This window comes from Larimichthys crocea, chromosome IX (genome assembly GCF_000972845.2).
Source record: "Larimichthys crocea isolate SSNF chromosome IX, L_crocea_2.0, whole genome shotgun sequence".
Taxonomy (NCBI): Eukaryota; Metazoa; Chordata; class Actinopteri; family Sciaenidae; genus Larimichthys; species Larimichthys crocea.
Genome location: NC_040019.1, coordinates 8,246,081 through 8,260,547, shown reverse-complemented (window position 1 = coordinate 8,260,547; position 14,467 = coordinate 8,246,081). Strand labels below are relative to the sequence as shown.

Below are 14,467 nucleotides of genomic sequence, written 5' to 3'. Positions count from 1 at the left end.
CTTACTGTAGATATAAAGGCTGATTTCGAGACTATGAAAACACAATGATTCCTATATATGAACGAAAAGGATTTATGAGGATTATATTCAATTCCTGTCAATAGATCCTGCTAAATCTGACACACTGGACCTTTAAAGATGCTTCTCCCTATAATATTTTTCAAAACCCAACTGTGGAGCCTCAGGATGACAATATAACATGATAAAATAGTCTGATTATTTTTTGATTATCAAGTTGTGCATGGTATTAAAAACTTAAAAAATATCATATTTTAATGTGATGGCAGGAAACAATAGTACATTTCATCCTATGGTCTAAAGGAAAAAATAAGCCTCTCGTCAGCTCACAGCGGGGGGTCTGAGTGTTTCACGTGATTCGTGAGTAAAAGCTCCACCTTTGGGATAAACCCTCGGCGGCATCTGTGCGCCGCTGCCTGCCGGCCGGGACAGACGGAGCGGACGGGGGATGCAGCAGTGAGCGCCGCCGCTGCTGCTGCTGCTGTTGTTGCTGCTTCTTTGTCTATTTTACCTGCTTTTGACTATGGTTTTCGTTTTCCAGCGCTCTGTGGTTGATGAAGGGCTCTGTCCGAAAAGACACACACGAGAACAGGTTACCCGCACGGCGTGTGTGCCGTCGCTTTCGTTAGTAATGAGACTCTGATTTGCGCGGAGAGGAGAGGACAGGATGCCCGCCAGCGGCGCCGACTCACTGAAACCCAGCGCCTTCATCCCGGTGTGCACGGCCACATGCCTCCTGGTCGGCTCTACATCCCTCTTCTTCGTCTTTACGTAAGTGCAAGCCTAGATATGGAGATGGAAAAGTTGGTGTCATGCACTGCCCCATCCGTCCATTCATCCAGACATCCATCACTCTCCATCCACCATGCACCAGGTATTCTTCCATTCAAGCATGTTTTTGCATGTGGGACTGAAATATGTTACAAATCTTCCTCTTTTAATTGCCCTTAAGCTGAATATTGTCCAATTTTTGATTTGTTAAATTAATATTCCATTATTTAAAGAAAAAAAAAGTTGCTTAAATGCACAATAAAAGCACCATCTCTACCTCCTCTTCTTCACTGACTTCACCCTGCTGCTGGCAGACCCTCCGGGGGTGGTTAACATCTGACCCGGTTGGCTCACACTGTGGGCTAAGTCTGGGTGCCTGCCCAGTGCATCCCTCACGAGGACTCGGAGTAAGCACACTTTAGGGGATAAGCCACCCACAATCAAACATATATCAACCCATCAGTATGTGTCATAAATGTAGCTGGAGGAAGACCGGTGGCTTGGTTTCTGTGAAATTTAAGTTTTAACACAACATTTGGTGGAAAAAGTTGAAATAGTTAATTTTAGCCTCTTGGCTTTGACCTACTTGTGAGGAAAAAGACAGAACTAGTGGGCGGCTGGAAAGAATCCACTCAAGCCAACGCTTACATGCAGGAAAAATGAATAAAATATCCTATAATACCCTTAAATCCAATTTAAATGATGACTATAGGTTAGTCTGATTTATCTGTTTCAAAGCCTTTACTTATGTACCAAGCAGACTAGTGTCAGATATTAAAGCACCATACTTTCAATATGATACCCCCTCTGATATCCACTATTGACTTACAGAGTGAAGGCTCCCACCTCATCAGATCTATGGCACTCTGCTGACCCTTGACCTCCATAGCCATATCTGTCCTAGTTTCTCTTGTATTCTCCAGCCGTGCACCGTTTACACTGGAATCTGACACCAGATTGGGATTAGGATCCTCTTTCCAGTGCCATGTGATCCCCCATCTGGGAAAAATATCTAAGATCTTTGAGTTTCCTGTCAGCATTCCTGCTACTGTACGCTCTTTGGAGCAACTTTCACCATGACGTTCATTAATTAAGTACTTTTAAATGGTGGTAAATATATTTGCTAATGCACCCCTTCCCTATTTATATATATTCATATATTATTTCCTTTTGTTTATGGTATGAAAAGCTTAAACTTACAGATATAAGCTCCACTTTCTACAGTTTTTTAAAATCTACATTGGGGTTGTCTGCACAGATGTGGTTGTAGAAATCTGATGTGTTGATATACATCATCATTATATTGTGTTTTTATTATACAAGTTACTAAATCTGGAATCATTTCATTTGGAGCTTCCTCTTTACACTAAAACACAAAAATATGTCACACGCACAAACATTTTGCAACTCGACAGCTGTCTAACTGCCGAAGTGGTGAGACGTTTTGGATGCAGACAGGCTCGCAGGCCAGAAAAAGTAGAGAAACCCTGATGAACTATACTCAGTGAGAGAGAGAGAGAAAAAATCAATTGCCTACTGACATGATAGATTGAAAAGAGACTACTTAATTGGGACTACATTGCTTAAACCAGCAAAACCAGGACACTGCAAATGACTGAATGAAGAAGCAATGAATCTGCTTCTTATGGGACAAGGGTTGCATTTGAGCTGAAATGACCTTAAAACCTAAAAACATTTTGGATTATCACAGCCAAGCAGAATAGAGCTTAAAATATTCTGACATCATGACTTCAAGGACAGTAGTTAAAAGTCTCACCAGCAGTTTGGCTTGACTTGTGAGTGAATCTTGAAGTACTACTCTTTCAGGAGAAACTCAGTGTCTTGTCCGCTGCCACTTAATGTCACAGTTTCCTATATGAGTAATAACTTTGTTTAATATCTCGTGTATCTGCCAAGCCAGCAGCTGCAGCTGGACTGAGTCCAGAGATAGACAGGTGCCACGCTCTGTTCAGCCCCGCCTTGGCAACATTGAGTCAAAGAGACGTCGCTTGTCATCTCCAATAACATCACCCCGGCCTTTACCCTGGTTACTGTGAATCATGGGAACATACATGAGTGCCGTTCAGTCAGGCCTTTTCTTCACTTTTTATACAGCCAAGCACCAATTTTAATTCTAAACCCTGCAATCATGTCACATATGAAGCACATAAAGTCCCAGGCTTTTCATCTTGTAATATTCATGCAGTGATGTTTGCATTAGCAGTGCGAGCGTGCTTCCATTTCTGTTTCCACTGCAACGACCTTTTAAAGTTAAGGAGGCTCTTTTGTCTTCCTTTGCCTGAAAAAAATTAATCAGTTACCGGTTTCCTGCTTTTGTTTGTCTGACCGTGAACTCTTGTTTGGGTTGGCGCTTAAGATTTTTATGCATTGTTAAACTCAGGCAGGTCGCCTACGCCCAACAAAGGCCACAGACATCAAAAAGAAGAAGCCGAAAAAAAATGTCCCTTGTTAATTAAGTTATTTTTCACTCTTCCCAGACTCCTTGCTTATATAACTGTTGTTCTGAATACTGAAATATATTGAAACTAGAAAAAAGAATTTGTTTAAAAAAAAAAAGTGCACTTTAAAATGTCAATTCTAGAAATATTGAAGAGCTGCCACTGGTGATTACTCAGTAATGCTAGTTACACTGCATTATCTGCTGGCCGACATTAACCTCCATTAGCTACTGGTCGTACCCACAGACAGTATAAATATGCTATCTTGGCAGTCTTGCCTTTACTGCCTCCCAGCCAACCTAAAAATGGGCAAAGACGTGGATCATCGGGGTGGCTGAGGCGAGCTGAATGATGCCTGGGTGCTCAAACAAGCCATCTGTCTTGGCATCCACCTGTCAATCAAAGCAGCCACACTGTTAATTATGCATAACTTTATGCCGTAATATAATTTGAACTAGCGAGTTAAATAAAACTTCACCCTCGGTGCAGTTGTCATGAAAGGTGAGATTAGCTATAGAGACCAAAACGGTTTTTTGTACCAGGCTGTAAACATGTTTATTTCTGCTGTGAAGTTGGACATTTTAACATGGGGACTTATGGAGAGTGACTCTCATCTGGAGTGAGCCTCAAGTGGTCGTTTGAGGAACTGCAGGTTTTGGTACTGTTATCTTGGCTATATTTCACAGTCTAGGAGGTTTTCATTTGGTCGTACCAGACAAAGTAAGGCTGTGGCAGAAAAACCATTGAGTGTAATCACTTGAGCAATGGAGCATTTTATTGCCTATGAATTTAACTTTTAATTTGTAAGAACACGAGTGTGTTATTTCTTTATTTGAATATACACATACTATGTATTGCTGCTTATGCTCTGTACTGATTTAAAGCTTAAATTGCTTAACTTGCAAGCATCAAAAGAAGTCCAACTGCTGAAATCAATCATTTTTTAAAAGGTTTTTCACGACCACAATCCTAAATTACATTCATCTTTTATTGGATGGTGCACGGCGAGAACAGGAATGATGAAATGTCAGTGACACGAGTCACAGATCACATCGACCCCAGCACATGCTATGTGAAGATTTATTGCCCAGTCTGTGGGAATTTATTCACTGCCGGTTGTTTCATGTGCTGATGCTTGTGTCAAAAAATTTGTCTACATGGCAGTGATACTTCACAAAAGGAGCCCTGGCTGTCAGCAGTGGTGAACCTGTCGTTTGACCAAGTGTGTTGCGGCGTCTGCTGTGCCACTGAGCCACTGCAGGGGTGAGGGCAGCGAGCAGATTTCAGAGCAGCTTACTGTTTTCTGTGATTTAATACAGCTCTGTCCGGGCCGTTTCATTAGGTGGGGCTTGTCTTTGCCACGCTGCGGTGTAATGAACTGTCTCTCCCTGCGGTCCAGATGGTCTCGGACCGATTGATGGAGGCTTGGCCGTCCATGCAGAGGCGTCCACATGGTAATCTGGTCCACAAGAAATCAGTGACAGTGATTGATGTGGAACAGGCTTTATTTGTTATATTAAGCCAATTCATTGAATGGGATGAAATTGATAAATAAAGCATCTATTTATAGATCTGTATCAGTCTGTTTAACTCTCTTTGTCTATTTGAAGAGGAAAAAGCGGAATAATATTGGGTAGGTTAATAGATAATAATTTAACATATACTAAAATAAACAAACTGTATCCAGACTAGGCAGTTTAAGCATATTTCAGCTGTATTTTGATATATCTTATATGATGCTCTTTCACTCCTACGCTTACTTATGCTAAATCTGTTCAGATCTACAAAACAATTCTTGTCCTATTTCTAGTTTTTCCTCATAATCCATCTCCTGCAGGTAAAGACTCCCAGCAGTAAATATAAATTGGATTTATCTCATGGTATACAATGTATAGCAGTATGATGCTGTGTGATATATGGTGAGCCTTGATGGCATGCTCTATTTGTGAGGAACACACAATGCACTGGACTGGCAGAAATGGTCTTTAATCCAGAGTTCATAATCCAGGGATTACCGGGTTTGCAGCTGGCACGGCATCAGCAAGCGTTTCTTTCGGGGGGTGGGGAGACCCTTCCCCCATCCCTCCGCCTAAAACCAGCCGGGGGGGTTTGGGGATTGGAGCTCATAGGGATAAGGCGAATGACTCTTTATTTTATCAGTGATTTCACATTCACAAGTCTTTGTGTTTAATTACTCATACATGTTCGCAGTTTGACACATTTTGCTGATCTTGATACTGGTTAAACTGGTTAATCTCTTTCCTAGGAGGTACCATTATTATATTTCTCTAACTCTAATTATAACATACTAAAAACTGCAACATTAAAATAGAAAATTCCCATGCAGCATATACAGTATGTAGGTTAAACATGTGATGTTCAATCAAACACTGTTAATATAATCCAGTGAGACTTTTCCTCTCTGTCTACCACTGTAACCTGATTACACTCCCCCGCCCTTTAATCTCACACAGTTGAGGTATAATCATACTTCTATTCAGTTTATAATTCAGCACGTACACACACACACACACACACACAGAGTCGGTTGAAGAGAAAGAGGAAGTGATGGTTCTCTAAGATTTGAGCGCACCATTAGTTTGCCATTAGTTAAGAAGCACCTATCAGTTTCAGTTCAATTAAACTCAACTTAACACCGTTTTTATTTCATCTTCTGTCTTTTGTCTTCTTGCTCTTTCATTCTACTTTAACTTTCAACTGATTTATTATTATTATGGTCAGCGCAATGATGATGTCTAAACTTTATTCAAGTGGATTATTATTTATACTTTTTTGTTCACACTGAACTGAGGGCTGCAGCTAATAGGTATTTTAATCATTGATTAATCAGCTGATTACTTTCTCATTTCATCAATTAGTTGTCTTGTCTATAAATCAAATTATAAAATGTATTATAAATGTGAGAATTTGCCTCTTTTTTCCTGTTTTACATTCACTTTAAGTTGAACATATTTGGCCTTTGGACAGTTTGTTTGCAATTTGACAACATCACATTGGGATTAGAGATTTATGATGGTCGTCATGTGTCCATACCTGCTTCATTGTGTAACACAGATACAGTAGGTGTCTTACATTTACTGCAGAGTACTCGTCATTTAATCCCTTGTTGTGGGCACTGGTGAACACACGAATACATGCTTATCTTTCACTGTAAACAATTACTTTTGCCATCCACTCCCCCATCAGAATAAATGGGATGAAGATTATCCCTTAAAATCTTTGTTGTAGCCATGATTTGTGTTAACCTAAACCTCTAAGGGATGGATACTTACCAGGCTCAAACACGCTGTCAAACCCTTGATTTACAACATGACTTCTGCTTTGGATGAGCACCCTGTGACAAGTACAGTAAACAGTTTTTCTTTCTCCTGTGTTTGTATATTCAGATGCCCGTGGCTGGCTGTGACCATCTGCCCTGCTGTGCCGCCATGCTGTGCCATCCTCTTCCTTTTTGTGCTGGCCAACTTCACCATGGCAACCTTTATGGATGCTGGTGTGCTGCCAATGGGTTTGTAATCAAAGTGATTTTATGCTTACAATAGGAAAGATTTTTTTGTGATTTTTTGTGTCATTTTAGTGATTTCACATATAATTTTACAGCAAACGAAGATGAGGACAAGGATGACGAGTTCCGTGCTCCGCTGTACAAGAACGTGGACGTGAAGGGCGTCCAAGTGCGGATGAAGTGGTGCGCCTCATGTCATTTCTACAGACCTCCGCGCTGCTCGCACTGCAGCGTCTGCGATCACTGCGTGGAGGTTAGTGCATGGACGGCTTTAAAGTTAAGACACGTGTCCGTTTTGATGTGAGAAAAACCTCAAACGGGGGAGGGTGAAAACAAATGTGTCGGGGAATTTGAGCGATAAGTGTAAAAACAGAGAAGGCGTGCATGGACAGATCAGGAGGGGGGAGAGTTGTGCTTATGAGTGAGTGAGTGTGCAATGTGTGTGAGGAAAGTCAATAAAAGTGGATTTCAGCAGCAGAGTGAGTGATGGACAGAGTGTGATGGAGGGAGAAAGAGATCTCATTAATCAGGTTAATCTCCGTTTTTCTCCGTCTCAGTAGAAATGCAGTTTGGAAAAAAGGGTTCAAGCGGCCTGTATTACACAAAGTGTGTTTAGAAAGCACAGAGTATATTCCACAAGTTTTCCATGGAAGTCAAAATCATTCAATATAGACTTCTTGATGTATGTTTTTCTTTTCCCACATTCTCCTCTCAGGACTTTGACCACCACTGTCCCTGGGTGAACAACTGCATCGGGAGGCGAAACTACCGCTACTTCTTTCTGTTTCTGCTGTCACTGACAGTTCACATGATCGGCGTCTTCACCTTTGGCCTCATATACGTCCTGCACCACATGGATGAATTATGGAAGCTGCACTGCACAGTCACGTATCCTTATGCACACTCCCTACGTGTGCGTGTATCCGTGTAAATGTGTTCAAATATGTCAAATTCATAATATTAAGTAGCTTTCCGTAACAGTATGTACAGTTTGGTCGTGATCAGTATATCAGGGCTGTTTCTTATCCCGGTCCTGGGTCTCACTGGATTCCACCTGTACCTGGTGTCCAGAGGGCGCACCACCAACGAACAAGTCAGTTTAATTTAAACTACTATCAAGAGCTTTGGGAATGTCATAAAAAAGTGCAGTATATCAATAAAGGGTGACAATATGAATATCTAAAATAACAAAATAATACAGGTGTAATCTTCTCTTCATGATTCCACAGGTAACCGGGAAGTTTCAAGGAGGAGTAAATCCTTTCACACGAGGTTGTCGTAACAACCTGGAGTATCTGGTTTGCAGTCCAATCTCTCCAAAGTAAGAGCCATTTCTTCAGTTTAATCTATCAGCTTTTCAGGAGGCCTCATTACTCACTGGCTGTTTGTCATGTGACACCAGGTACACAGCGAGGCCCTGTAAGAAAATGGTGGTTCACGTTCAGCCTCCGTTCCTGAGACCAGAGATTGGCAGGCAGATGTCGACGAAAGCCAGGGACAACGGGATACAGAGTCGGGATCTCCAGAATAAAGTATGCATGAGCAAATTTACATGCCGAGTCCAAATCACACGTAGTAAAATATATTCTCACACATCATCTAAGGATAGGAACCTCAGCTGTCAAGGGATTGGATCTCTTGTGTTTTGTTTTTTTCTCTCCTGCCAGCGAACCTCAGCCGCAGCTGTCGAGCTGTCAGACATCAAACAGATGAAAACTCCACCACCACTGCCACCAAAGCCAGACCACGGCCTGCTGAAAAGCCAACGATCTGCCATGGATGGTACTGTATATATACATAGCACCGAAGCAATATTTTTACAGCACACAGTCTTGTATAGTGACAAATAAACTGAAACATTAAGGATACATTCTATTTTACAAGTGTGCACAGTCGAGTAAAGGATCACACATCGGATGACAAGACCAAAACCAACAATGATCCTACAAACAAGTATTGTCTTTGTAGCCTAATATAACTTATCCCTCTGTGCCACAGGGCTCCATATTTGTCTAAAAACGCAACAATGAGATGAACAAGGACACAGCAGTTTATTTTGAGTCAGTCCCATAACGTACCCCGTCCTGGTGCTGTAAATACATACCTGCAAGTGCACCAAATCTGTACTGATCCACAGCAAAAACTAGTCCCCAATAAATGCGCAATAGATTTCCTCCTATTTGAGCGATGTTTGGTAAAAACAAATAGCCCAGCTGTTCTAGGAAATTATTTAACATTTAAAAAATGTGACTTGCTTTTTTGATTTTTGATTCATGTCTTCTTCTGAGTTCGTCAGACAGCCTGGGAAAGTTGCAACGTTGCTTTTGGTCTTTTCATAAAATTTGTGGACAATATGAAAAATGTAAAATGTTGCCATCCTTTATCCTTTTTCCTTCATCGTGTCATTGCTGAGCTGTGTCTGTGTAGTATGATTTCTGTATCTGATAATTAATCACAATCAATCTTTTCCAGAGATGGACAGACATCATACCAAAACCATCATTCCTGTCTCCATTCCCACTGTGCCGCAGCTACGGCCCGTTCTTGAAGCCATATCTAGAGGATCGTCACCCATTCCTCCAGAGCAGGTGTTTTTTAATCTGATATTCATTTATTATTTTAGATTGTCGTGATTCTCAGTATCCAAGACCTGGATTCATGTCTGAGACACATTGCTGTCTGGTTTTTGTTGTGTTGTTTAGTTGCTGAAGACATCAGAGCCACAAGGGAACAACAAAAGTCCAGACCTCCACTCTGAGTCTAAAGAAAGCCCTTCGAGAGGCAGCCAGCAGGCCAGCCTGCCTCTTCAGACCAACAGCATCTCCAGCTCGCTGCAGCTCAACTCTCTGCCGCTCAACTCCCGCTCTCTCACCCTCAAACATAGCAGTCGTCACGGCAGCAAATCCCAACTACCTGCCATGCATGGTGACGGTTTGGGATCCAATCCCACGCCGGGCATCATCACCTCTTCCAGCCTGCTGGCCAACCACAGCAGCAGCCTCTCCTTTGATAACCTCAACCACCCTGCAGACCCTCAGTTCCTGGCTCAGAGGGGGGTTCCTTCAGTCGGCTACCACCCTCACTTCATGGCTCTGGGATCAGATGGGACTGTAGTGCAGCGGCCCCCTCCTCACACTTACAGTCCTGTGTTTATGGGCATCACCAGACAGTCTCCCCAACCTCGAGACACCTCACCGTCTTTTCAGGGCCTCACCTCAAGGGATCCCTCGCCTTCCTTCCAAGGTTTCATACAAAGAGACCCTTCTCCGGCTTTTCAAGGGCTGATAATGAGAGACCTTGCATCCCAAAGTGTAACATCACGAGACCTTACACCTCCAGGTTTGGCGATGCGAGATCTGACCTCTCAAAGTCTCCGAGACAGTCTTCGTGATCTCGGCCCACAGGGCTTGACACCTCAGAAATCTGCGGCCACACGCTACGACAACTTTACAAAAACCATTATGGCATCTATCCACGAGAGACGGGAGATGGAGGAGAGGGAGAGGATGATGCGCCTCCAAGCCAGATCCCAGGCCCTCTATGGCCCAGATGTGGGGATCTATGACATCCCAAGCAGGAGGAGTCTACCACCAGACAACATCCGACCTCCAGGCTCCCGTGGACCGACTCCTCCTGCCTACGGCTCCAGGGAGTTTCTGATGAGTACGGGCATTCTTGGTTATGGCATGAGGACCTCACCTCTCTCCAGCTCCTCCACGTCTTCTCTGACTCGAGGCCCGAAAACGTCCAGCTCGCCTCTGCAGAGCAGCAGCAGCAGCAGCCTGCAAAGCAAGGGCAGGTCTTCCTCTCCGGCTTACTGCACCTCTGACAGACAGACTCAACCCCTCCCTTCGTCTACATCCACTCTGCCTCGTCTACCCTCCTCCTCCAGCTCCTCCGCCCCCTCGTATGCCTCCTATGCCACCACAAAACGATCCTCGCTCACATATTCCTCTGAGGGGAAGGACTCAGTCACCCTGGGAGCCCTGAAATAAGATAAACACACACACACACTCCATACATATTGATGCTGTTAATGAATCATCTATGCAGTGATAGTCTCAGTCTTCACAGCTCCAAAATACTTTGTAAATAAGAGGCCATTTGGGACTTTCCTGTGTGGGAGGGTGTGTGAGAAGCAAATACAGTGAAGGATGAGCTTAGAAATATTCCTGGAAAGTCCTAAAAGTCTGACCAAATCTGAAAATCTCAGGATAGTTGTGCCTCCTCTTGCAAACAGAGCGAGCTCTACAAACTTAGTCGAAGCAGAAGGGCTTGTTGTGAAGACTACAGATCAACTTATTATCTGTTTGTATGTGTTTTTTGATATTGCTTTTGTGAAACAATGTAATACCACATCATCGAATTTGTCTCCCGCCGCGAAATATCCAGTTTAATAAAGTTTTGTAGTTGTTTATATGAATAAACTTATTTTGTAATTTTCATTTCTGTTTTTACGTTATTTTCTTGGCTGTTAATAAAACAAAATGACGAAATTGTGAGTGAGGCAAGCGACAAAGGGAGTGCAGTTTATGTTGCGTATTAATCTTGCTTCACAGATATTTCTTGCACTTCTTTTTCACCGAAACACAAAAGTATTTAAATTCATAACTCAGCCAATGCTGATTTCCTACAGTACATGAATGCTTACATTTGTATAGCTGTGATGACGGGACTGCTGGAAAGAAAAATAATGTCTTAATGACGTCTAAGTGGGAGTTTAATGAAATATAACACTGGTGAAATGATTTAGTAGCTCTGTAATGCCAGTTTCTGCATTGACTTTGTGTCTGGCACCCTCTAGTGAATAGTTTGAGACGAGGGCGTCATGTCAGTTATACAGATCCAGTAGATGATGCTATTGTGTATAAAATACAAGAAAACAGCATGACATCGATGTCAAGTGCTGCAGGTAATGGAAAAAAGCACCATAGCGTGCCCTATATTACAAAAGGTCTATTTTACACAGCGGCTTATTTTCACTACAGGTAGTTCACATTAAAAATAATGAGAAAAATCAAGAATAATATTAAAAAAAACTTCACAAGGTGAGAAAAATCAAGAATAATATTAAAAAAAACTTCACAAGGTATTTAATTTGCAGGTTAAATCATCTGTGTGTTTGTTTCAGAGGGGTCAGATGGGGAATCCAGTGACAAGTTTTGCATTTTACCTTTTAAGAGAGCTTGAGAAGTCAGCTCTTCTGGCCTTCAGTCACAGGATGGGCTCATTAGTCTTTGTGACAGGAATATTTCTAATAACAGACTTTTATTACCTTGAGCCAACAATCACACATTTTTGTTTAGGCAATAAACGACAGGGCTTGACACTTTGAGGTTGGAGCTTTTCATATGAGTTATTGTTGCACTTGACCTTATAGCAGGTGGAAGTGCTGATATGACAACAAGAAAGCCCTGATTGATTTAAAGTGTTGGCAGGAATTTACAACACAGCTGAATAACTGACAGGTCTCTCACCAGACCAGTACATTTTTTGCTCAGAAGCAAAATCGACTCACTCGTACTGGCTTAGTTAAAAGAACTGACAACAACATGATATGTGAAGCATGAACAAAAAAAACCCCAAAAAACAGAGAAGTGCCAGAGAACAACAAGTAAAGTGTAAACAATGTTGTTCAGCAATCATTGGAGTAGTTTTTTTCTTGCCAAAAATGTCTAACAAGATTGCCAATTATATTACACAGTCTTTTCACTAAAGATGACACTAACAAATTCAAGAGAGAAAAGATGAGAACAATATCAAGGCATTCAAAGCCTCTCAGGAACCCAAGAGGGATGAGAGTTATCTGAAATTTATTTTTAAGTTTTAATTTTTAATTTAAGAGTCGGCCTCTCCTCAAGTTTCATTGAACCAAACACATTTTTCAAAAGGTTTTTTATTTTTAATCTATTCTTTTTTAGTGCTCAAGCTACAGTAAAACCTACACTCCACAGTTTTTCTTATTAAGGCTAGAAGTTGGTGCATACTTAACAGCGTGACCGCTTTGATTGACAGGTACGTGCCATTACAGGTGGCTTATTAGAACACCCAGGCGTCATTTGACCCACGTTAGGTCTGCCGATGATCCACGTCTTTGTCGATATTTAGATTAGCCGAGATGCAGAAGAACCAGTACATCCAACATGGTGGCCAACAAACATGGTGGCTTTAAAACAGTGCTTAGGAAACCTACAGGTGACATCACTTAGGCTCTGTCCATTCTTTATACTGTAATGACCAGATGTTGGATGTGAAGGTTTTGGATGTTGTTCTCTCCGAGTACTCTGGTTTCCTCCCACATTAAAAGACATGCAGGTTAATAGGTGACTCTATATTGCCCGTAAGTGTGAATGTGAACATGAATGGTTGTTTTTTCTATGTGTAAGACCTGTGATAAACTGCTAACTTGTTCAGGGTGCACACCACCTCTTGCCCAGTTTTTGCTGGGATCGGCTCCAGCCCCTGGTGACCCTGATACGTTACTTTTCTTGTCCTGTGTTATTCTCCTGTAATACTGAAGTGTGTTGTTGTTTGTCTCAGGAGGTAATGGTGCCCGAAAGTCTTATTTTGTTCTCTCTTTGAAATTACTCTCCTTTTTTATACCCTACACAACAACCTTCTTCAGACTTGTTTAGTCTTAACATCCATATTTTTCTCTACTATGCGGCTTTTTTATGTTCGCAAAAAAGAAAAAAATCTTGTATGTCAGGACAGACATTTGGATGTTTTTGTGATGTTTTTCTCTCTCACTCTCTCCTCTGTTGTGTTCTTGCTGCTCCCACCCCCCTTCTCACATCCTAGTTTCTGTAGCCGGGGGTAAAATGGTAATGACGGTAATGACAAGGCTGCTGTGCAAAGAGGGATTGCAAGTCGTTGAGGAGTGGATCAAAAGTATAATATGCATATTGTGGTGTCTGAGAAGCCCTCCATCTTACATCATGCTATTTTTATAATCTGTCTCCATAACAAACATGTCTTAAAAGACACTGGTGTCCTCATATTCTAAATTTGTCTCACTTATATCTTAATCTAAAAGTATGATACTATAGCAGTGCTATTCTATAACCCATGATGCATTTAGTAGTTTTGCATTGCATTTAGTTATTTCTTTTTTATTAAATGTATGGTTAGTTTACCAGTAAAAGGAAGAAAAAAGATCAGAAATGCTTTATTTTGTATCAGCTAGCTGGAGGGGCAAAGTCATGTTTCTGTTTAATTGACAGCAGCTGGCAGGCTAAGCACCAGTACTGTAGTGACAAAAAGTAAAGAAACTTGGATACAACTTACAAGTCACAGACAGACAGTTTGTAAGCATAAAAGATGAGCATTAAAGAAGACCACGCTAGCATCCAACAGACCAAAGTGATATTTGCAGGTAAGTTTACATGTTGTACTGCTGCTGAGCAGCCAACTTGCACATGCATGTGTTCATGTCTGCATGTTATAGAGGAAGACTTAAGCAGGGAACCTGTTTGTTTGTTGTTACAGTATAAATCTGTGAGTCTTGTGTACAAAGTGGCAGCCTTTGGTGACATGAAGCCAACAACTGCAGTGCAATGACCACCTGAGGCTGTCTGCAAAACAAGTCATTCTCCTTAAGGCACAATGTTAAAATGCCCATCTTCACAGCAGAAATAAATGTGTCTCCATCTCCGTAGACAGATACAGATTAATGAAAAACTAGATGGTGCCA

At 41.8% G+C, this 14,467-nt stretch overlaps 1 protein-coding gene across 3 annotated transcripts; it reads left to right on the top strand.

Annotated features, from left to right (window-relative positions):
• Positions 1 to 301: 301 nt before the first annotated feature.
• On the top strand, positions 302 to 11,160 carry zdhhc8a (zDHHC palmitoyltransferase 8a). Of its 3 annotated transcripts, XM_019278311.2 has the most exons (11): positions 302 to 474; positions 560 to 789; positions 6,656 to 6,777; positions 6,870 to 7,027; positions 7,490 to 7,662; positions 7,765 to 7,867; positions 8,004 to 8,095; positions 8,177 to 8,306; positions 8,442 to 8,556; positions 9,247 to 9,362; positions 9,477 to 11,160. In XM_019278311.2, the coding sequence occupies exons 2-11, from the start codon at positions 686 to 688 to the stop codon at positions 10,767 to 10,769; spliced, it is 2,406 nt and encodes an 801-aa protein (XP_019133856.2). In that variant the 5' UTR covers positions 302 to 474; positions 560 to 685; the 3' UTR covers positions 10,770 to 11,160. The 3 variants fall into 3 exon arrangements, with proteins under 3 accessions (XP_019133856.2, XP_019133855.2, XP_027137720.1); XM_019278310.2 differs by having other exon boundaries at positions 302 to 789; XM_027281919.1 differs by lacking the exon at positions 302 to 474 and having other exon boundaries at positions 785 to 892.
• The last annotated feature ends 3,307 nt before the right edge of the window (positions 11,161 to 14,467 follow it).